This window comes from Bos indicus x Bos taurus, chromosome 4 (genome assembly GCF_003369695.1).
Source record: "Bos indicus x Bos taurus breed Angus x Brahman F1 hybrid chromosome 4, Bos_hybrid_MaternalHap_v2.0, whole genome shotgun sequence".
Taxonomy (NCBI): Eukaryota; Metazoa; Chordata; class Mammalia; order Artiodactyla; family Bovidae; genus Bos; species Bos indicus x Bos taurus.
In genome coordinates this window covers 70,920,403-70,945,257 of record NC_040079.1, presented here as the reverse complement: position 1 = coordinate 70,945,257, position 24,855 = coordinate 70,920,403, and the positions used below count along the sequence as shown (strand labels likewise).

General features: G+C 37.8%; 1 protein-coding gene and 1 long non-coding RNA gene across 5 annotated transcripts; one reads left to right on the top strand and one right to left on the bottom strand.

Annotated features, from left to right (window-relative positions):
• Positions 1–1,344: 1,344 nt before the first annotated feature.
• Positions 1,345–6,139, bottom strand: LOC113891527. The gene is made up of 2 exons (XR_003510787.1): positions 6,059–6,139; positions 1,345–5,909 (listed from the first exon to the last, which is right to left on the bottom strand). It is a non-coding gene; the product is annotated as an uncharacterized LOC113891527 (long non-coding RNA).
• On the top strand, positions 6,083–23,570 carry CBLL1 (Cbl proto-oncogene like 1). Of its 4 annotated transcripts, none has more exons than XM_027539656.1 (6): positions 6,083–6,186; positions 10,931–11,098; positions 14,295–14,392; positions 14,783–14,866; positions 15,856–15,929; positions 19,317–23,570. In XM_027539656.1, the coding sequence occupies exons 1-6, from the start codon at positions 6,174–6,176 to the stop codon at positions 20,353–20,355; spliced, it is 1,476 nt and encodes a 491-aa protein (XP_027395457.1). In that variant the 5' UTR covers positions 6,083–6,173; the 3' UTR covers positions 20,356–23,570. The 4 variants fall into 4 exon arrangements, with proteins under 4 accessions (XP_027395457.1, XP_027395456.1, XP_027395455.1 ...); XM_027539655.1 differs by having other exon boundaries at positions 14,292–14,392; XM_027539654.1 differs by lacking the exon at positions 6,083–6,186 and adding an exon at positions 6,209–6,816.
• Positions 23,571–24,855: the final 1,285 nt, after the last annotated feature.

The following is a 24,855-nucleotide window of genomic DNA, read 5'->3' as shown; positions in this document are numbered from 1 at the left end:
TTTGCTGACAAAGGTCCGTATAATCAAAGCTTTGGTTTTTCCAGTAGTCCTGTACAGATGTGAGAGCTGGACCATAAACAAGGCAGAGTGCCAAAGAATTGATGCTTTCAAACTGTGGTGCTGGAGAGGCCTCTTTAGAGTCCCTTGAACAGCAAGGAGATCAAACCAGTCAATCCTAAAGGAAACTAACCCTGAATATTCACTGGAAGGACTGATACTGAAGCTGAAGCTCCAATACTTTGGCCACCTGATGTGAAGAGCTGACTCACTGGAAAAAGACCCCAATGCTGGGAAAGACTGAGGGCAGAAGGGGATGACAGAGGATGAGATGGCTGGATGGCATCATTGATTCAAAGGGCATGAGTTTGAGCAAACTCTGGGAGATAGTGAAGGACAGGGAAGGCTGGCGTGCTGCAGTCCACAGGGTTGCAGAGTCAGACATGACTTAACAACTGAACAACAAAACGTGTATATGTTTAAACAAGCACACACCTACACAGTTTTTTTTTTTTTTTTAATTTTTATTGGAGTATAGTTGCTTTACAATGTTGTATTAGTTTCTGCTGTACAGCAAAGTGAATCAGCTATATGAATATATATCTCCCCTCTTTTTTGGATTTCCTTCTCATTCAGGTCACCACAGAGCATAGAGTTCCCTGTGCCATACAGTGCTTTCTCATGAGTTATCTATCTTATACATAGTATCAATAGTATATATATGTCAGTCCCAATCTCCCAGTTCATTCCCCCTCCCCCAACCCCGGTGTTTATGTGTTTGTACTCTTCATCTACGTCTCTATTTTTGCTTTGCAAATAGGTTTAACTGTACCATTTTTCTAGATTCCACATATATGCATTACTATTTAATATATTTTTTTCTCACTCAAGAAAACCTCAGGCTCACTGTACTGTTTGAATTTCATGTTGGCAGATATGGGTTGTTGTCTTCTGGCATTAAATGCTCTTTGCTCATTTTATTGAATGAATTGTGAAAATTGGTGTAATAAATTGTCACTAATTCTTTACAATTCTTGTGGTCATTGCCATCCTACTGCAGTTGTTTTTTTATTGCAAGGTTTTATCCAGTTGTTTGCCATATCCATTTGTGGTCAAAAGTTTAAATTTTTTTTGACAGGGTCATATTATGTTTGATGGCATTCTTTAGTAAGTAAACAAATATTTTTGTGAGTGCCTTCTGCTAAATACTGTATATTATACAAGTATGAACTACTAATGCATGCTATCCTCTAGGGGCATACTTGGAGAAAATATGTTTTGAAAATATGAATTAAGACAGTGCTATCTTAAATGTAGATCTGAAAGAGCAGTAATTACCAAGAGGAATGAAGGAAATGAACATTTATTGAGGGCCTGTTATTTAGCAAGCAATAAGAAGCCTTCACAGATGGATCTCCTATGATCTTCAGACCAATTCTGCAAGGAATGTTATTGTCACCATTTTACTGACATAGAAACTGAGCTTGAGTAATCTTCCAATATCACACAGCAAGAGTTGAGATTGGAACCCCATTTTGCCTCATCCCAAAGCTCATGCTCTTTCTCTACTACATATATTACCTGTTGGAAGCATGAGTCAGAGAAGCCCTGACGGGGAAAATGGCACATGAACAGAAGCCTTGATGGGTAGGTAGGTTTTTAAGGTGGGAGTAAGAACTGCAGATTCAGGCCTAGTATTTTTCTCAACTGAGCGACAGGTGGGTGTTAAATCTACTGTCAAAAAACTGTTTTCATGTACTAGTATGACACAGTTTGCTCAGAGTAGTGTAAAACCGCTAAACATTCTTTTAGATGTGAGCTGAACATAGATGTGGAGAGAAAAAAACAAGACATGAATCTTTTAGTAGAGGAGCGGTTGGGAGGAGCAGGCCTATAAGCTGAAAGGATATCCACTGCAAAACTGTCCTCAGAAGAGAAGGAAGGCTGCAGAGATTCTCTAGAACAAACATTCCTATCCAAATGGGTAAATACATCACCAGGCTTCAAAGGACAGAGTGGGGAAGTGCCTTCAATCAGTAATGTTCAGTCCTTGTAGTCTTGCTTCCTTCTTATTCCCCAAATCTGTCTCTTGCCGTTTCTGATAGTTTTTGGAAAGCTGGGGGCCATACTTAATAAGGCTCAGCTGTGGTAACATGTTTGGGCCATTTTAGCAGCTGGTAGGGAGAGGAGAAAGCTGGGACCGGGAGAGGCTGGAGTTCGTTAAGTCTGCTAATGATGCTTGAAGGCCAATCACTCACTTTACTCCAATAAACAAAAGTCAAAGAGCCTTGGCTAAACATCAGGCTTGCTTGGTGTGTGCATCAGTATGCTAAGAGGTCTAAAACTGCCCTACTGACCTTATTGTCAAAACCTATCTCCAATCCATATGTATAGGCAATAATGAAATTGCAGCTAACATTTAACACTCATTTAATAATGGGGCAGGTGCTATATTGTTGTCTCACTTAACCACCTCATGAAGCAATGAATATAGTAACTACTCTGGTAATAAAAACTATCATTTTATGAGGGCTTACTGGGTGCCAGTAGGTACTAAATGCTTTAGATAGAAAATAATATTTAATTCTCAAAGTAGCCCTACAGGTAGGTACTATTATCATTCCCACTTTACAAATGAAGTTAGCCAGCCACGAGATTAGGTAATCTGTCTAAAGTCTTACAGCTGTGTTGGGCTTAGAACCCAGTTTTTAACATCCAAGTCCATATATCTATCACTACAGTCCACTACCTTTCCTATTCATATCTACTTATCAAACTTGTTCACGTTTAGTGGACACTGTCCTGATCGGCTCTCTTATTAACAGATCACTCGCGCTTGCTGGCATTTTGGCCATCACAGGGAGTCTCAGGCTTCCTGGTCAATTGTTCTTACAGGTTAATAGTACTGACTTCCTCCTACCCACACTTAAGATCGGCTCATTGTTTCTGAATCTACCTTGCTGAATTGTGTTGTTTTCATAAACATAACATGCTAGGTTTTGTCTATATGCTCTTTCTGAACTGTTACTCTGAAATCTTCTTTTCAAGGCTCTCTATAATCAAACCTTATTTTTCAGTATTCCCAAACATGGACCAAAGTGAAGCTGATCACTGTTCTCTATAGAAGCTATGACATCTGTGACCTTGCTCTTTCTGGTTTGATGTGCCTCTTTCATTTCTCTTCTCACCTTCAAATGCAATCCTGTTCATCAAGATAAAGTCAGTCTACCTAACTTCCCTCAGCTCATACTTTTCTCTGAATGTAGGTAGCACTGCATTCTCCTGAAAGACACAGAATGTAATTCCATGTTTTTAATTATTTCTATAAATGCTAGGCTATATGGTTCTGCATATAGGAACCATTATTTATATGTTTTTTTTCCTTCTGTGGTCTTAGGCACTACAGTGTTACAATTAAAAGAGCATGTGGTTAAGACTTGGCATTTCCACTGCAGGGGGCAGGATTTGATATGTGGTTCCAGAACTAAGATTCCATAAGACTGCAGTGAGGGGAAAAAACAAAAAAAAACATTAAAGAAATGAAAGTTATTGCCCTTGATCTGCCATTGAGGAGTCTCAAGCTCTCTGACACATACATCCTATTTTTTTGTAAGTAAATAGTGCTATGTATTTAAATGCAAGGTCATCAAAACACCTTGAAGAGCACTGACTAGCAGATGTCTGTCAATAAGATGAAAATATGATATATACCTTGGTGCTTCTGATTGTCCATTACCATGATGTTTCATTTTTATAAACCTTAGGACAGTACCAAGCTATAAATTAAGTATAAATGTTGACTTTCAGTAAAATTGTGACTGCTTACAGCACAAAGGTTAGCAACAATGGATACCAGAGGGCAGTAATAAAATGTTACATACAATTTCTCTTATCATTTTTGAGGAAGAAATTAATTTGTCATATTGCCACTGTACTAGTAAAGTAAGGATATAGTTAAGGGGAAAGTGAATATAGAGCACAGATGCTATAGAAATGCATAAAAGCACGAGGTCAAATCAAATAATTTAAATGTTTACCTAACATTTTAGCAATAAGAAATCTAAACATGTGAGTTTCCTTTTAGTAAATTTTCATAACTTGAAGCACCATAAAATGCTGACATAACTTCTGACTTACATATTAAATTACATAAAACACAGTTTGAAGACTTTTTAAAAAAAATTCTAATTCTTTAAATAGCATCAGCAGACACTAATATTATTATTCTGAACCTGGATCTGCATCAATCTGAAGTATGACTGAGTTTATGGCCATACCACCCTGAATGCAACTGACCTTGTCTGAAGGATGGTTGATAGGCTAAATATGAGGATCAAAAAAAATTAAAAAAAAAAAACACTTTCTAGGTGACAACTACTTTCTTTTACACACAAAATTGGTGGAAAATGCTTGATTTTCATTATCAGTATTGTATTTAGAGAAACAGGGAGGTATGGAAGAAAGGTTGTTTCCTCCAACTTGCAAAACACAAAAAATGCCCAGCAATTGAAAGCATCTTGAAAACCACTTAGGGATACAGAAACTTACATTTTAACAAAAGCAGGAGTAACTCTGAATCACAATTGTCCTTAGTTGTGAATGCACCTAAAAACTTGTCTATAAAGCTGCACAAACGGTAAGTCTTTTAAAAGATCCCACCAAAACATTCACCAAATAACACAGAACACTTACAGTATTACTCATCATTATTCTTCCAAGCTCTCACTGGTTAACTATACAGATAGAGCACATCGCTACACATAACTTGACTCCGAATTCAGCACCATGAAACCGCTTCTCTAAGAGGTCGACACAATAATCTTTAATTGATCTAGGAACTCTGGCACTGAAAGCGTGCATAACACAAGGTAATGATGTCGTCACCAAGGGACGACAAGAATAGAACCCAAATCCCTTGACTCCCCAGCTTGTGTTTTCCACTAATTGTGCTCCTTTCTACTCATTCGAGATCATCAAGTGTGAAGGGCTGGAGAAGGGAGTGGACACATGCGCCAGGGTCGCGAGGTGGAGACGGCCCAGAAGGTCCTCAGGAATCACTCTTTGCCACTTGTCTTTTGTTTCGGCTGAGAACGATGAAAGCTGCAGCAACCACCAACCCTTGGGACCAAGAACTGGAACTAGGTACTGCCCGTGGCGGTAACTTGTCTCTTCATTTTAGGCCTTTCCCCTTTTTCACGGCTCCCTCGCGGCCAGCCCTAACGTTCTCTCCCCATCCTCAGCTCTACTCCGCACTGGAGTCCCCGCTGACCTTTATTAAGAGTCGGCTGCGCCGCATCCGTCCTCCACCTGGCCCCGCGTACAGTCCTTAGGACAGGAGTTCTAGGGGGAGGGGGAGGTTTCCCTAGAAAATGAATGCTAATCAAGCGTTAGAAATGGGTTTCAACTGTTAGCAACTTGAGAGATGGGAACCGGGGTAGATACCCAAGTCAGCTCTGCGTGGGTCTGTGCAGCTCATCACGGCAAAGCAAAATGTAGACATATATGCACAGAGCTTTTCTCTCTAGCTGGTAGCCTTACACAGCTCAACCGTCCCCTAGGCAACCTCCCGCTGGAGGACGCTTTCCGGAGCGCGCGTGTTTACACTCTTCCTTGACCGGGGGTGCCGGAGAACGTAGCTCGCGGACTCTGGGGGATTCCAAACCGTTACTCCGCCCGCCGGGGTGGGGACAGCCCAACGGCTGAGCCTGCGCAGTTGGGCTAGGTCGGCACCAGGGTCCCGGCCGGGGGCACTACAAGTCCCAGAAGGCAAAGCTCCGCGCGGGGTTGGGGGTGCGGCGGTGCGGGGCGCGGCGGCCGCCTTACCTGCCGCGAGCTTAGTCCTCCGGCTACTACCGGCTCTCTCCCTCCCCCGTTCCCGTCAGTCTCCGCTCCACATTAAAAGGCTACTTCCTCTGGAAGCACAAGAGAGGAACCTTTAGCAGCCTCTACACTGACGCTCCCCGCGTACTCGCTTTTTCTCTCTCTGCCCGAACTGAGCCTGACTCCCTCACCGGAGTCGGCTAGCGGACGCAAGAGAAGGGAACTTTTGGAGGGAACCAACCTGGTTTCACCTGACCACACTTCCGCCTCCCGGGCTCCGGAAGGTACCGCGCACGCGCTCCCTGCGACTCCGGCGCGGTTGACTTCCGCTCCCACTGTGCCCTGCGAGTCGAATCATGGATCACACTGGTAAGGAGGCGGAGGCAGTGGGGGTCCAGGTTCCATGCCCCCTTGGCCGGCCGGGGACGGGTCGCCCAGCGAACATAGAGGGGTTACATTCGCCTTACAGCACTGGGGTGTGGCGGCGAGGAAGGAATGTCACAGACCCCCTTCCCGTGTCCGGCGAGGGCCTGCTACTTCCTGGCCTACCCTCGGATGTGGTACCTACAGCCTCGGTGCCGGCAACGGCAGCTCCTTCTGAGCCCGGACCCGGCACCGCGGGAGGCGCGGGCTTCGCGGAGAGGACAGAGCGCCGGCAGTTTTTCCCCTCATTTGGGGTGCTCTGCCCTGCGTTATGGGGACTGGCGGGTAGAGTCTGGGAAGTCTCATTACGCTGGGAGTCGATGTGATAGAGTGGGTTAGAGACTTCCTGCTGTTTCAGTCAGATTTGGGCGGGTGCTGCGGTGGTCACTGCCTGTCGTTGTCTCTCCGGTGTTTCTTGGACTAGAGGTGGGAGAAGGGAGTCGGATATGGTTTTTGGAATGATACCGGGAGCAGCTTTTCTGCTTAAGCCTATAGCATGCCCCGCGCTTCAGCTGTGGTCCTTAACCACCACCAGTCTTGAGCTTAAAATCAAGATATTCTCATCACTTTCTCCAAGTAAGAATGACTCCATTCTTTCTTAAGTGTTTTTTGTCTTTTGCTTCCTTGCAGTTTTTGGATGTTGAATGAGTGCATTTGGAGTTAGATACTGCTCCGTTCAGTTGTATCAGCCGTATTACTAGTAAGGTGATAAAAGGCTTTTTTCCCAGTATCAAGTATTAGTTAGGATTCCTCAGTCATCAACTGTCCACTTAATTTCATATATATATATATACACACAGACACACATACACGTATGTATATACACATATTCTTCTAGGCCTGGAGGTGGAATGGTAAACAAGATGAACTGGGTACCTGTCCTCATGGAAGTTACGTTCTATTGGGAAAAGCACAATGAACAAGTTTTTAGAAATACAGATTATGAGGGCTTTGAAGAAGACATATGGGGCTGTGGAAAGTGGAAGCTTCAGAGATGGTGATCAGAAGAGTCTTTTTAGGAAAGTAACATTTGTAAGCTGTGATCTGATGGATGAGAGGAATCCAGCTTGGCGTAAATCACGTGGAAAGCGTTTATAGCACGTACTAAGACTCTGAGGGAGGAAAATGAAGAGAAAACCAGTCAGCTGCACTTATGTAGAGGGAAAGAGCCCTAAGATAAGATTGGTAAGGAAGGCAGGAGTCGGGTGGTGCAAGACTTTGAAGTCCATGGTAAAGATTTGAGTGTTATTTTCAGTGCAATATGAAGCCATTGAACAGAAGTAGAGGAGGAACATAATCTCTCTTTAAAGTGTAATAGGCTGTTGTATGAAGAATGGTGTAAGAGAAGGAGGCAAGATAAATAGAAAATTTAGGAAGTGGTTGCAATAGACCAGAAGGGAAGCGTGGTTTAGTGACGGTGGCTTGGTTTACTAAAAACAGGAATGGGCAGATTCAGTGAATATTTTGGTGATAGAACTCAGGCCCTGGTGGATTGGTTTGGAGGCATGTGAGAGAAAGGAAAGGTGTGTAGGGTTCTAGTTTGAGTGGTGTCCTTTACTGGAGGACTTGGGAGAAAAATACCTTTTTTTTTTTTTTTTTAAATGGAGTAGAGGTAACAAATGGGAATCTGGCAACAAGACTTTGAACTGCTAAGTATGAGGTGTTTGTTGGGACATAGAAGGGGAGATGTCAAGTGGAAATCATAGGGCAGTTTGTTTGGAATGATTTTAAGGCGTGAGGATGGATGGGATCACTTAAGGAAAGGCAAAACAGTAGAGAAGAGGGCCTAGCAGCAGGCTCTAGGGAACTCTAGTATTTGGAGGTTTTATGGAATTGAAACCATGAAATCTTGGTGTTAGAGAAGCAAACGTGCCACGTTAGTGAAATGTTTCTCATTTGAGCCTGTTACTGGAATTGGGAGTCGAGCACTTTTCACAGTTTATTATGTTAGGAAATTGTAATGTGGGTTGGTGTGTATCTGAGTATTTATTATCCTACTTTCTAAGTTAAAAGTTGCCTAAGAAAGTAAAAGTCATCCTAACATGGAAATATTCACTAATGAACTGACCACTTGAAAAAATAGTTCCTACTCAGATATCCCTGCTGCTTAGCATGAGCCTCTTTTCTTTTTTTGTTTTTTAGTTAATTTCCTTATAAGGCAGTGTCCTTAGCAGTTTCGTGTCAGAAAATGGTATTAAATGTTGTACACTGATTGTGATTACAAACCTTACAAAATATTCAAGTTTTTATGATATTCATAAATGTGAGTTTGGTAATTGAATCACAAATAAAATCATTGGGAAATGAGGACGTGCCAGATAGCCAGTAAATTGAACACATTATGTCAGGATAGGCATCTCAAAAGGAAAATTCTAATATCAAAGGATTAAAAGAGGCCCCTGGGGAGATTGATGGAACTCTTGAATGTTATGCAAAAATGACTGGTTTTGGGAATGTGCTGAAATTGTCAGTCATAAAAAGAAGGCTATCCTGTAGTATTGTAATAGAAAATTACTCTAAGAAACTGCTAATTAACAGTTGATTGAGTCTTTAGCCATTCTAAAGATTAGCACTTAGTTGTAACTGTAACCTAAATTTTGTAAAAATATTTCTTGATTCCTTTAATTCAAGATAAGATTCTGCACAAATCTTTTAAAAACCTATATAATACAGTATTCCGTATTAGGCCTTTTACAGTGGATTTCACTTCATATGAGTGGTTACCTCCTTAATTCTCACTTTCTATAATATCCAAGGACTTTTGTTGTTAGGGTTTTAGGATTTTTAGTTGTGATATTCAAAAGTATACTTTGACTCATAATAAAAACCTCCCAAGCCCCAAGATAAACCCAGAGTGATGTCACTATTAACAGCTTGAACTTGGAGTCTGAGGCAGGTGCAAGATGTTAGAGGGCAGTAGGCTCTTGAAAGTCATAATTGTGACCTCAGATGTCTAGGGTAGTGTGAAAAGGACTTGTAGTAATGAAGTGTTGTTTCACCAAGGAAAAACCGTTCAGAGTTCTTTTACTGTCGGAAAGACAACATTGAACTGTCTCTGATAAGTTGCTATTTTTTTAATTCATTGAAAAATCAGGAATTACCTTCTAAGCAAAAAAAAAATCATTCTGTCATACCTTTTTGCTATTACATTGTTTGTAGGTACTTTAAACAGCTAGAGTCAAAGCAGATGAAATACATTATTATCTTTTTGCTACTTCATTGCTTGTAGATATTTAGCAACTAAATCCAACTAGAGTGAAAGCAGATGAAAGCATTATCTGATTGTTGATACATTGAGAGTTAAATCAAGTATTGATTTAATTGATTGTTGAAGTATGGAGAGTTAAATCAAGATGGATTTATCCTAGTTTAAGATTCTCAACTGTCCATGTATTCCCATTCCCATGATTTTTTTTTTTTTTGCAGGTTAGCTGTTACGAAAATAATAATAGAAAGCAGACTGAAAGATATTTAAATTAATAATTAAGGACCGATTTTGAATTTTGTTCTGTGTATTATTGAGAAAGAGTGCAAATCGATGTGTAATTCTAGTATTCTTGGAGATGATTACTGCTGGGTAGAATACTACTTCTAAATTTGACTTTAGTGAATTTAATGTGGATAGTTTGGTTATGTCTCTGATTGTGCTGTCTCCTGCAATGGCAGTTACATAGCGTTGTTCGCTAATTGTCATGTTTAAAATGTTACTGTTTTAAATTATTTGCATTTCCCACTTCAGGACATTTCCCTTTCTGTTTTTAGCAGATAAAGGTAGATATTTTCTGGATTGTAATATGTCATCATGGACTTGAAAAAAGGTGGCTTTTAATCTTAAAATAGAGTCAGTTCTATGAAATAATGCTCGTATTACTCATTGGATATGAGTAAATTTATTTCATAAGCTAGTAACAGAGACATAGAAAGTGTCAGTTGTGTAGGCCTAGTTGAAGTACAGAAGTCTTGCATCCTCCTCACCCATAATTTACCATTACAGTGCTGACTAAGAACAGCGCAGAAACCTGTGCATCTAGAAATGGTATAGTACATTAGTGTGTGTGTTTACTACTAAATTGTGTGGTAATTTTTAGTATATTCCTGACTGCTTCTTAGAAAAATTATTTTATACCGAAGAGGATAATCACATCCCTGAAACTAACTTCATTTTCAGGGTATTATTGATTTAATTCTACCATTGTCAGTGTTAGTTTTGTGTTTCCAGTTTTATTGATTGTCCGGATGTAGATGCAGATTACTAAATTCATTGAGTGCCTACTTTGCATGCTTGATGGAAATGATGGTTTTCTTTCTTTTTGTTGTTCTTTCTTTACCTTTTATTCCTTCTTTAAAAAAAAATCTTACAGTTGCTAGACAGTTTCTTACCTTAGGCTGATGAAGGATTTTATGTTTCTATAAACCCCTCTGGAACTACATGGAAAATTTTATTGTCCATCCTCTTAGGGAGAGGTTCTATAGCTTTTGTCAACTTTTTAAAGGGCTCCATGTCTTAAAAAGCATTGCTTTAAGAGTTTATCCAGAATAGAGAAAATTGGTACTTGAACTTACATAGCCTAGTATTTAAAATCAGATACTGAGCCCTTCATGATGTTGGGTATATTGCTTTAATACCTGTGCCAGAATAACCTTCAAAAAGAAAACCTAAAAGAAATTACAACTTTTTTTCCTAACATAGACAATGAGTTACAAGGCACTAATAGTTCTGGATCATTGGGTGGTCTTGATGTTCGAAGACGAATTCCTATAAAGCTCATCTCCAAACAAGGGAACAAAGCCAAAGCTTCACCTCGAACTCCAAGGACTATAAACAGGATGCCTGCAAAGGCTCCAGCTGGTGATGAAGGTAATGTGTTTAACAGGTCCAAAAGTCTTTCTTTTATATCTGATTCCACCAAATAAGCCATGTGATTTTATTTACTTTTAGCCACCTCCTTTTTTATCTTAAATATTCTCTTCTTCAGTCTTTTGACTTCTCATTTTGGCATATTTTACTTTCTATCCCTTTATAAATATTTTTGATTTATTTTCTTTTGTTGTTGAAAGTAATACTATCTATTGTTTAGAAAGATCTAAACAGTATCGCAGAAAACATAATACTAAAGTAAAATTGTTCTCCCATTTTTATTCCCCCCTCAAATAATCCCTGGTATGACATTTTCATAGTTGCTTTATCACTGCCCCCCCACCCCCCACCTTTTTTGTAAGATGCATGTGAGATTCTGCCTTCTCAGTAGATTCAGATGTATCTTATTTAAGAAAATGGGTTTAGGTATTTCACTTAAGGATGTACCATACTTTAACAATTTTTTTAAAACATTTTGCTGTTAGAGACAATTTTGCAGTAAATGTCCTTATTTATTTAGTATGTATATTTTGTAGAATACACACCTTAGTATGTATATTTTGAAATTTAAATTTTGCATGAATTTGGGCATTTTTATAACTTGGTGGATTTAGAATTTATGCATTTTAGAATTTAATAGATTGTTGTCAAATGGTTCTTAAAAAATAGTACGTCACTTGATACTCCCACGCCAATATTGGTACTATTATCCTTTACAGATTTTTGTACTGATACACATTTCTTTAATTTATGAGTAGTGCTGTATGTTTTCATAGTATTGGTCATTTCTTTTTTCTAGGCTCTATCTGTTCATATCCTTTTCCCATTTTTTTCCTGTTTGATTGTCTTTCTCTTGATTTTTATGAGTTCTTTGTAGATTAACAAAATTGGCTTTTGTTATATGTTGTGTATATTCCCAATTTGTCTTTTGAATTTTATGTATAAAATTTTTATTGTAGAGAAGCTTGACAATTCTTTGTCTTTTGTACTGAACTTCTGGGTTTTATGTTATCCTTAGAGAGGACTTTCACCATTTCTTGAGTATAAAACAGTTTTTGTGGTCTATGGGCCAAATCCAGTGCTGTTTTTAATCAATAAAGTTGTATTGGAATACATGCATGCCCATTCTTTTACGTATTGTCTGGCTGTTTTCGGGCTTCCCAGGTGGGTCAGTGGTAAAGAATCCACCTGCCAATGCAGGAGTCTCGGGTTCGATCTCTAGGTTGGGAAGATCCCCTGGAGTAGGATATGGCAACCTGTTCCAGTGTGCTTGCTTGGAAAATCCCATGGACAGAGGAGCCTGGTGGGCTGTATATAGTCCCTGAGGTCACAAGGAGTTGGACATGACTGAGCTTAGGGCACCCAACACATGGCTGCTTTCACACTATATTGGCATAGTTGAGTAATTGCAGGTATGGCAGTATTAATTGGTCTTTGGGCAGATAAAGTTAGATAAAGTTTGCTGATCGTGGCTTTGGAACTTTTATGGATATATATTTGGTTGTTAAAACAAAAATGGGGTGTGACTTGAAGTGGGAGGGGATGAAGAGATATCTGAGAGGAAAGGGCTAGGAAGGGGATTTTAGCTTTTTTGCATTGTTTTACTGTTACACAATAATTTATTTATACATTACTGTATAGTTATAAAAAATTATTTTAAAACTGCTGCTGCTGCTGCGTTGCTTCAGTCGTGTCCGACTCTGTGTGACCCCATAGACGTCAGCCCACCAGGCTCCCCCGTCCCTGGGATTCTCCAGGCAAGAACACTGGAGTGGGTTGCCATTTCCTTCTCCAATGCATGAAAGTGAAAAATGAAAGTGAAGTCGCTCAGTCGTGTCTGACTCTTAGTGACCCCATGGACTTCAGCCTACCAGGCTTCTCTGGCCATGGGATTTTCCAGGCAAGAGTACTGGAGTGGGGTGCCATTGCCTTCTCCATTTTAAAACTAGAAAGGCCAAAGACAGAGTACCCTAGGTTACTGATGGAGCAGCAGCTGCTGCTTTGTCATCTATACAGATATATGTATAGTTTAATGATGGGAGTATAGGTTGAACCACTCTGGATAATGATAATGTACTGGTGATTTTCTTAGCTCTTGTTCTGCTCAATAATTTTCTGAGTTTTAGATAAGTAGAAAAATTAATTTTCCTTATTTTGAGTTTTTGATGACAGCAGCTTTTATAAGATATAAATGGGCCATCTAAGAGCCTAGGGTCACTCAGATGTAACTTAGAAGAACTCTACATTGGTGTTGCAGGTAATTAGATAGCAGTACACTGGTGTATCAGTATCAGCCTCAAGAAATTATTGCATCTGTGCCTGTGTGTCTGTCTGCAGATGTTAACCAGTTCTAGGGCCAAAAGTCGTGAGAAGCCTGGCATATTGGAGGGATAGATTTGTCTTCTCAGCTTTACTTTAGGTAATTGAATTCTGCTTAGAATCCCCATCAGACTGTTCACTGATTTTCTTTTCTTTTGTATAAGATGAGAGGATTGCCATCAACTTTTTAATCAGGTCAGAGAAATTGAGCATATTTGATCTTCATCTTGAACTTTATTGATATTGATACATACAGTGTAGGGGAGGAGACTTGTAGATAGGATATAAATTTTGCTATTTGGGTGAATAAGAAAGGTTTTAATTGAAATGATGAAGTATGAGTATGTTGAGGTTTCTAAAATCAGGTTCAATTTAAAGTTGAAGAAGAGGTTACCTAATTTTCTAAGTGATAAGAAGAAAGCCTGCAGAATTCTTTGTTAATCCTTTGGCACTAATACCAGTTACAATGTAATATCACCTTTATAGATTATCAGAATAAATGACAATCAGTATCTTGTGTAATAATCATGATGATAATTATTAGTAGTTTTATACCAGAAATAGTCTGGTGGGTTAATATGAGCCCTTGAATAGGAGTGAAGAGAGCAGAGGTCCCTTCCTAGCTCCGCTTCTGTGTGTTGTTATGGTCTCCAGTACTGCAATATTTTCAGGCATGAGAATTGGACTGCATGGGTCCCAGGATCATTTCTAGCAGTTGTTTAGTAAGACTTGATTATGCTGTTCTTAGAGGAGCTTTGAAAGGTGTCAGTGAACAGGTCTGTTTTGTCCATGTAAAATACAGGTCTATGTACCTGTATTTCCAAAATGAAATTTGAGATGTAAAAAGTTAATAGGTAACATTTTGTTTTCTCAGAAGGATTTGATTATAATGAAGAAGAACGGTATGACTGTAAAGGGGGTGAACTGTTTGGAAATCAACGAAGATTTCCTGGACACCTTTTTTGGGACTTTCAGGTATAAGTAAAAATAAAAAAATTTATTAGAACAATGAAATATTTTAAATACTTTATTAGGACAATTTAGATTGCATAAAGAATAGTGCGAACTTTTATTATAATTATATCTTTCATTACCCATAAATCGTTTGTTAATGCCCTATTTCACTGTTTCCAAAAATAATCTGAAGTAATTTTCAGTGATGTCAAGTAAAATCAATAAGTAATAACACTGTCAAAGGGGGAAAAAACCCAAAACTGATGGTTGCCCAAATAATGTGGCATATGTGGGAATTATATCAAGAGATCTTCATTTCTAATTGTTTTAGTAACTTTTATACTAATTCATTGTGTAATTTATAGACATAATTTTTAGAAATGCTTAAGGAAATTTTAATTATTTCAACAGATAAACATCTTAGGTGAAAAGGATGATACTCCAGTTCATTTCTGTGACAAATGTGGATTACCTATTAAAATTTATGGGCGAATGGTAAGTATAACTAAGTTAAATTCTGTTTTTATAAATTTATATATTTGTGTAGAGATGAGGACTCTGAAATTTAAGTAGATAGATTTATTATTGTTTAACAATAAAGTTTATAACGAATAAGTATAAAATAGCTAAGGAACATTTGGGGATAATATGCATTTAAAGAATTATCTTGACAGATTCTTGGATTGCTTGTAAAAAATTAAGGAAACTAATTTCTTTGGATGGTTTGATCCTTAAGGAAAAAAAAAATTTTTCTTTAATAGAATAAAATCAGTATTTCTAAAGGCTAAAATTTTTAATATAGAACTGAATTAAATATTATTTATGATTTCTGAGTATTGAATTCTAAGCACTTAAAATACAGCCCCAACTGTAATTTTATAGTAATTTTGATAATATAAAAAGATAGTTTTACATTTTTGTTGGAAAAAGTTGAATTTACTGTTAAATCTGTGGTGGTAGAAGCTGTGGATTCTGCACTGTTGCTTTGCTGTGTGGCATAACTAAATAACAGTAATGAATTATGAGTTCTAAAATAGTGTAACATTATTTTACTGTGTCCTTCTGATTTATTTTTAAATATATGTAAGTTCATTAACTTAAGACTACCAGGGAAGAAGCCTGCTTATATTAAATGTAGAAGATACTTGTTCTTTCACTGCCATGAAATACTTCCTGGAGATAACAGGATTAGGTGAAACATTGTACAGTATTCTTCAGGAGCTTTTAACCTGTAGGGACCATGAATGTGCATATATATGTTTTTTTGGGGAAAGGGCCAAAGTTTTCATTGCATTCTCACAAAGAGCTTTGTGACTGAAAAAGGTTAACTGTTGCTTTTATGTAATTAGTACTTAATAAATGTTCATTTTAACCAACAGTTCTCAAGTGCCTTCTATGTCTAGGTCACTGCACTCACTGTTGCTTTTTATCGAAGTATTTTAATTTGCTCTAGAATATTAACTGTAACGTGTCTCTGTTCGCAGATTCCATGCAAGCATGTGTTTTGCTATGACTGTGCTATTTTACATGAAAAAAAGGGAGATAAGATGTGTCCGGGGTAAGATCATCATTAAATTTTTAAATAATAAGGATTGTGATATAATGATTTATGATCTAGGTTAAAGGTGAGGGTATGATATAGACCAGTGGCAAGATGTCAAGTGTGTAGACCTGGCTAGTGTTTCTCTGTGAGCCAAGAGTTGACTATAACCTTCTCCTTAGGATAGGGCTAATTAGCTATTATCAGTTAATTCACATTGGCCAAAATAACAATAATAAATACATCACAAAGTTAGCATTGTAAACCTAAAATATTTTCTCATTTTAATGGGATGCTAGAGAGGTAGTATCACGTAGTGATTTAGAGCAAAGACTCTGGAATTAGAATTACTGGATTCAAATCTCTGTTTTGTGATTTATTAACTATGTCACATAGACGATTTCTTTATCTGTAAAATGGAGCTAATAATAGTACTTACCTCCCTGGGTTATTATTAGAAGTAAATGAGTAGCAGATAGCAAGTACTATGTAAGTATAAACTTTTATTTATTGACTTCAAATCTGATTATGTCTTTTTTTTTTTTTAATTTTATTTTATTTTTAAACTTTACATAATTGTATTAGTTTTGCCAAATATCAAAATGAATCTATCACAGGTATACATGTGTTCCCCATCCTGAACCCTCCTCCCTCCTCCCTCCCCATACCATCCCTCTGGGTCGTCCCAGTGCACTAGCCCCAAGCATCCAGTATCGTGCATCGAACCTAGACTGGCATCTCGTTTCATACATGATATTTTACATGTTTCAATGCCTTTCTCCCCTGATTATGTCTTGAGTACATCTTAGAACACCTTCATGTTCTAAGACAGGCTCAGACACGTTAAGATCATCGGGAGGTGTTGATCAATAGTGATCTGTTTGGGAATGGTCTTAAAGGATCCAGAATAAACTATGAATTTTTATATCAATTCAGAACCCCTGATAGAAGATTTAAGAAAAATTTTGAGAGAAACTTCTTTGGAACAACTGTAGGCTTTCTAGGTCACTTATAACCTAAGTTAGAACCTATCCCAAGGGTTGTAGTATTAGTTGATAACAAAATTATGGACAGTTGTAAGGGATAATTTTCTTTTATGGTGTAGGAAGATTGGCATCTGTGGGAGAGAATGAATGATTCATTAACAAACCAGTAAGAACTAATTCTCTTAGCATATTTTATTAGCCCTTTAAAGTCACATTAATTTTATAGTGTGAGTTTAAAGAATATTTTCTCAATATAATTATAATTCAAAAGAATTAGGAAATTGAAAGTGCATATTCACTATTTGCCTCATTTTCTGTAGTGCCTAATTTTCCAACACAGTGTACACCCACTTAAATTCTATAGTGAATTTGATTGCCTCATTGAGATAAGGGATTTTGGATGTTGTAAAACACCACGTAGAGGACACCAGAAGGTTTTCTCTTTTATGTAAGTGTTTTGATGTTAATATTTAAAAGGGAATTTAGTTTTCAAGTTTTTCAGTGTAACTTCAGTAGGCATATCACTGGTTGGCTGTTAGGGATATTAAAACATAAGCTTATCTGGATTAACAGACCTGGGTCAGAAAGTGAAGAAATGACAACCCAAATTAATGTAAATATTATATACTAATGCTTAAGCATCACCCAAAGAAATGCCCCCCACCTCCCAATCCTGTTACTGTGGAGCTATTTCAGAGTTTACAGCAAATTAGAAGCAAAAAATTAGAAGTGTGCCAAATGGCCACTAAAGGGAGGCCTTCTAAGTATGAAGTAGTAGTACCAGCCTTCAGTGAGGAAGGAACACTACCACCACTCAAAATCAAGAATATGGAGCCATTTGATACAGGTTATATGACTTGGCCTGCATATTCAATGATGATAGCTTATACATGTTTAGTGCTTAACTAATCATTAAGTCCTGTCATTTTCACTGTTTCATTGATGTTTCAAACGTTCTTTTAACTAGTTCAGTTCAGTCGCTCAGTTGTGTCCGACTCTTTGCAACCCCATGAATCGCAGCACTCCCGGCCTCCCTGTCCATCACCAACTCCCGGAGTTCACCCAGACTCAGGTCCATCGAGTCAGTGATGCCATCCAGCCATCTCATCCTCTGTCATCCCCTTCTCCTCCTGCCCCCAATCCCTCCCAGCATCAGAGTCTTTTCCAATGAGTCAACTCTTCGCATGAGGTGGCCAAAGTACTGGAGTTTCAGCTTTAGCATCATTCCTTCCAAAGAAATCCCAGGGTTGATCTCCTTCAGAATGTACTGGTTGGATCGCCTTGCAGTCCAAGGGACTCTCAAGAGTCTTCTCCAATACCACACAAAAGCATCAACTCTTCGGCACTCAGCCTTCTTTACAGTCCAACTCTCACATCCATACATGACCACAGGAAAAACCATAGCCTTGACTAGACGGACCTTTGTTGGCAAAGTAATGTCTCTGCTTTTGAATATGCTATCTAGGTTGGTTATAACTTTCCTTCCAAGGAGTAAGCGTCTTTTAACTAGGATGAAGTCTATATAAAAGCATTATGAGTTAAGGTTAGATGTTATAACCCATTTTACAGATAAAGAAATAAAGTTTAAATAACTTCTCCAAGATCTCAGAGCCAATATACTAGATCCCAGTTCCAATTCCTAGTTCAGTCTTTCTGTTGTTTCAAGAAGCCTTCTAAAGTCAAAAGTGTATTAAAAAATAGTGAATGAAGAAGAATAGTTACAATTTGACCCTGACTCATTAAGAAAATAATTGAGTTAAATTTAGTGTTTATAATTTAGAAAAGTAGGAGTGTGTAATACTTCGTATTAGTAAATTTGACAATTCAGGAAGACCCCCCTCCTTGAAAGGACTCTTGGCATTCATGGTTTGAATTTAAAATATTGTTTAATATTAAGAACCTTGATGGTTAGGATGATCCTGTTTATTTTTGTAGTTCTTGCAACACCTTTCACTTAGTATCTTCTACTTAGTATTATTTGCTCAGAAAATTGCTTACTGGTCAATAAATACTCTACAAGTTTGCATTTTGTGATTCTGACAAGATCCTTTGGTTTGCCCTTCCTGGAGTTTTGGGGGTTTTTGCACACAGATTCAAAACATAGAATTGTTTGTGAAATCAGATAAATTCTAAATCTTGGTAAGAAAAGGGTTTTGCTTCAAACATACTCTGTTTTATAAACACTTAAAATTTTTTTCTTAAGAGTTTTGATGTTGACAGAAATGCTGATGCTTAATAGCAAACAGACCATAAAGTGGAAAAGATTAAAGGTTCACTTACATTAACTATAACTTTTAATTGTGAACTTTTTGCAGAGTTTTCCATAATAAAATTTAAAACTAGTCATATCTTTGAAATTTAGTGCATTGTTTTTATAGTCTATTTTTAGTAAATCAAACTTTTTTCCCTTCTAATTTAGCTGTAGTGATCCTGTGCAGCGAATTGAGCAGTGTACACGAGGTTCTCTCTTCATGTGTAGCATTGTTCAAGGGTGCAAGAGAACATACTTGTCTCAGAGAGACTTACAGGCTCATATCAACCACCGCCATATGAGAGCTGGAAAACCTGTTACCCGGGCTTCACTTGAAAATGTTCATCCTCCTCCTATTGCCCCACCACCAGCTGAAATCCCCGATCGTTTTATCATGCCGCCAGACAAGCACCATATGAGCCATATTCCGCCAAAGCAGCACATCATGATGCCACCACCTCCTTTGCAACATGTGCCCCACGAGCACTATAATCAGCCACATGAGGATATTCGTGCTCCTCCAGCTGAATTGTCCATGGCTCCACCTCCACCTCGCTCAGTCAGTCAGGAAACCTTTCGTATTTCAACAAGAAAACACAGCAATTTAATAACTGTCCCTATTCAGGATGACTCAAATCCAGGTGCTAGAGAACCACCACCTCCTGCCCCCGCACCTGCTCACCATCATCCTGAATATCAGGGTCAACCAGTGGTCTCGCACCCTCATCATATTATGCCTCCACAGCAACATTATGCACCACCCCCACCTCCTCCACCACCAATAAGCCATCCAATGCCACATCCTCCCCAGGCCGCAGGTACTCCTCACTTGGTGTATAGCCAAGCTCCACCTCCACCAATGACCTCTGCTCCACCACCAATTACCCCTCCCCCTGGACATATTATTGCCCAGATGCCACCTTATATGAATCATCCTCCTCCAGGACCTCCCCCACCTCAACATGGTGGTCCACCTGTAACTGCACCCCCTCCTCACCATTACAACCCCAACTCTTTACCCCAGTTCACTGAAGATCAAGGAACTCTGAGCCCTCCATTTACACAACCAGGGGGAATGAGTCCTGGTATATGGCCTGCACCAAGAGGGCCACCTCCTCCTCCACGAATGCAGGGTCCGCCTTCTCAAACCCCACTACCTGGACCACATCATCCAGATCAGACAAGATATAGACCGTATTACCAATGATAATAGTATTCTGAACTGATGATATGATGAGGAAACAAAACTTATATGTATAGTCAATCTTTTCTTTAAGCTTTGACTGTTCGGGGAAGGAAAAGCGCCTCTTACTGAGGTGGCTATACAACACTTAGGGTCTTGTCTCTTAAAATGGTTTTAAATCTTGACCTTAGGATTGATTTCAAGTACTATACTGTAGTGCAGTTAAGTGGCTCAGTTGAGCACAGCTATATTTTAAGAACTTTGTTCCCCTAGTGTGGTAAATTGACCCAGAGGTAACCATTTGTAAGAAGAAAAAAAATTGAAAACATTTTTCCATTGTTACACTTTCAAAAGTACGTCCTTTGTTAAACCCAATGTTTAAGTTTTTCTTGTGATACATTTTGTTAACCTGTGTAAAAGGATTAAACTTCAATATGGTTGTAAAAATGCTATTTTTATGTGAACTTAAGTGCAGCCACATACTGTTTTTTAAACCATATGTTTTACCACTAATTTCCCAAAGTTACAATAAAATCCTAAAAGTAAAAATCTAATAGAAATTTACTGTAAGGCAGACTGTTAAATGGTAGAAAATTATTTCACATTTTAGGCACTGAAATTTTGAGGTATATTAGGTATATAATGCACTTCACTTGGATGCCTTTTCATTTATAGGCAGCCTCAGGAGCACCAAAATACATTGAAATTCCAGTACTAAGAATATTTATGTCTGTAATGTTAAGAGGCATTGCTTGTATTTTTGGAAAGATAGGGCCAAAGTAATCAACTCTGTAGGCTCCAAGCTGTTGGGGATGCTGTTACTCATTAATGCTTTTTACCGAATGGTTGGAGTCATATGATGCATCACACTTTAATTAACCTTAAGTAACATTTTATAGAACTGTATAAGTGGTATTCTTTAGATGAAGTGTGTTCCTCTCTGCTCATTGTCTGAAACTAAATATTTAGGGCTGAATAGGCTTTATGTAATTCCTCATTTCATGGTAGAATTTGATCCTGTACTTAAGTGGATTCTTGTTTATTGGGTTTTAAAGTATAATTTGAATGCCATGGAGGAATTTGAATACTGTATTAATGAAGGATGTTCTTGTAATCACATACTTGCGTTGCTCAGGTTTCATTACTGTATGATAAGGTGTTTTTCTCTAACTTAACTATTACTGACTTCCTGTTTCTTTTATTGGTTAAGCAGTCTAAAACTTGGAACATTTTTTTAGCAGAGTCAACAGTGAAGACTACCAGATGATTTTGTATTGAAGAGAAAAGTAATGTCTAAATTGTGAATTTCAATGCATTATAAGGTGCCTTTGGAGTCAGCTTTTGCATTATAGGGGCTTGTTACAGTCCAGCTAAGATGACCACTTACAGTTTATACAGAATTCATATGTATAAATCAACATTCTTGGGATATTACTATATATCCTTTGAATACACCCCTGTGAAGTACTTCCTCCCCCCCCAAAATGGTGCATAACATAAACATGAAATGTGTAGTATACAGATACCGTTTATTATTAAATAGTTTATAGTGTATAAATTTAGAACATTTCTTTTTGACAAGAGGTGAACTGATGGCTAATTTACCATTTAATTCTGTCAGAAACAGGCAAAGCAGTTTCTCACTTTGGATAACTGATACAAAGTCATCTATAAATTTAGAGCTGAAATAATATAAATGGCCCTTTCAACCATGACCAGCTGAAAATAATACACTTTTTTTTAAGTGAAAGTACGTGATTTTTCACACCTAGCAATTTGAGAGTTCAGTGTTAATGTGGTGTTTCTAATGAGAAATTGTTATTAGAAGCATAGGAGTGAAATAGTGTGAAATGGTGGTGAGTGTGTCTATCATATTACTGTAGGTACTTGGACTGGTGCAAACTTGATTACCTTTAATGGCCCTTTTTAGGAGCTGTTAAAATATTATTGAAAATTCAGTACCAATAGTTTGGTTTCATGTAATAGGAAATAACAAAACTCACTTTAAAGCTTCTCAGCTATTTATGAAGAGCTCACCTGACTTAATTGAAATTCACTAGAATGTATTGAACAAAAAAATGTTATCACGGTAAAATTCCACATGTTAAGTCTTGTAGGCTTTAAAATATTTGGTTAGGTTTAAGAAATATGTGTTATGCAGGGAGGCAGTTCAGATGAATGTGTTGTAGCAGACAGTTTTTTTTTTTTTTAATGGTGTTAGACTTGAATTCATCTAGTTATTGTTTGAATGAGGGTGGGTGGGTAGAAGGATAACAAAATTACTGTTAGTGTTTCTTTCCTTAAGGAAAAAGATGTGAATCCCAGCCTTATTTCAGGGAAGCCTTTGAAGCTATGATGGACGTAAGTCTAAATTAAATGTATGTATGTTTCATTATATTGCTCTTAAAAGACTACTGAGGTGGCAGTTTAATTCTTAAAAACAATAAAATGAAAGCATAAATACTATTTTGCCTAGGTGAGTTTTTACCTAATGATGACACATTTGGGAGACTGCAGAATTTTCCACGTCGATACAACTTTTACAGCAAAATTTCACGTTTTGGGAGATTAAAACCAGCAAGGTGAACGTTAGTATTTCTAAAGTGGCATGCTTGTTCAGAGTATAATATATAGTATTGGAGAAAATTATCAGTTGCAAAGATTGTAAGAAACTACTTAATATTCATTTTGCCCTGTAAAAAACCACTTGCTCAAGTTATTGTATAAGAGACTAACACTAAAACGCAAATGGAAAAGATAATTTGACCGTATTTTTAAACTTGAAATAGGTCATTTTATGATATGAAGTATACAGAGCTGCTTTTGGCTTTGTTCTGATGTACTCGAAGGGTATCTTTCATACGTCTTTTTGGAAAAACCATGTAAACTTATTTTTGAAAAAGCGTTAATGGAAAAAAAAAGTATGTGGAAAAATCTCAAGTACCTGAAACCAAAATACACTTTTCTGATTATTAGATCAACCATCAAATTGGTATATTGATGTTAATTGAGGCTTGACATAATCATACTATATTCTAACTGAAGTGGATTTATTTTTCTTTACTGGTTTGTAATTGTAATCTGTTCAGTTGTGGCCTAGACCAAGCAGACTTTACGTACTACAATATATGCACGATCTAATAAAGCAATATTGGATATACTAGACTTAAAGGGGAAAGAGAGGTAAGCCAGGTAAAATACTTGGTAATAATACTAATAAAAATATTTGAATTTTCAAACATTTTTTGTTTTGATTCATGCCCCTTCAGTTTTCTGACTTTGAGGGGAAAACCGTTAAGGCAGAATTGTTAAAGCAACATTTTAATATTAAACTTTAATTTCCTCATCTCCCATTTGAAATTTTAGGCATTACAGAATCACAGGATTTAAATGAACAGTGGTGGGTCATGAGTTTTTATCACTTGGGCAGGACCGCGTCTTTCTAAAAATCTAGCCTATGTCTTCAGAATATCCTTTTTCTAGTCTAAGTTAGTTGTAAGCACCAACTTTAATACTGTATTTAAGTCTATTTCTTATTAATCTAGTCTTTTTTGGTGGCTCAGTCAATAAAGAGTCTGCCTACTATGTGGGAGACCCAGGTTCAATCCCTAGGTTGGGAAGATTCCCTGGAGAAGGAAATGGCAACCCACTCCAGTATTCTTGCCTGGAGAATCCCATGGACAGAGGAACCTGGTAGGCTACAGTCCGTGGGGGTCACAAAGAGTTGGACACGACTGAGTGACTTAACACTTTCACTTTTTCCTGTTAATTTACCTTTGAAATTGTTCTCTGTCTTCACATTGAAAAATCTTACTCCCTTTTACTTTTCTTCCTATGTGTTGCTTTCAAAACCTTTTAATTTTTTGTTTTAAAATTTGTATTCATTTCAGTTACACAAGCAGTAAGTTTTGGGGAGAAATATGTCATATTACAAATAAAGATCCCCTCAACCACCACCATAATTTTCCCTTCCAGAGATAACCACTGTTATAACTTTGGTGTACAAATCATGTTAGTTGCAGAGCTGACAACTAAATAATAGGCTTCATGCTCTGGTTAAGCACCTTAATAATCCATGGTAAGTAGTATTTCGTGGCCTGTACTCAGATACATACTGAACATCCATCATGTGAAATATATTCATTTATATGCTAGATGCCACTTCAAATTTAAAAAATTTTATATTGGAGTATTGTTGATTAATAGTGTTACATTAGTTTTGCGTATACAGCCAAGTGATTCAGTTACATATATACATATATCCATTTTCAAATTCTTTTCCTGTTTAGGTTATTACAGAATGTTGAGCAGAGCTCCTGTGCTATACAGTAGGTCCTCGTTGGTTATCTTAAGTATAGCAGTGTGTACATGTTGATCTAAGCTCCCAGTCTGTACGTACCCTTCCTGGGCTTCCCTGGTGGGTCAGCTGGTAAAGAATCCACCTGCAATGCAGGAGACCCAGGTTCGATCCCTGAGTTGGGTAGATCCCCCGGAGGAGGGAATGGCCACCCACTCACGGTATTC

Coding starts and splice junctions, on each gene's coding strand:
- CBLL1 (XM_027539652.1), top strand. CDS start 6,687: ATGGTTTTTGGAATGATACCGGGAGCAGCTTTTCTGCTTAAGCCTATA. Junction 14,393..14,782: donor ACCTTTTTTGGGACTTTCAG/GTATAAGTAAAA, acceptor TTATTTCAACAG/ATAAACATCTTAGGTGAAAA. Junction 15,930..19,316: donor GGAGATAAGATGTGTCCGGG/GTAAGATCATCA, acceptor CTTCTAATTTAG/CTGTAGTGATCCTGTGCAGC.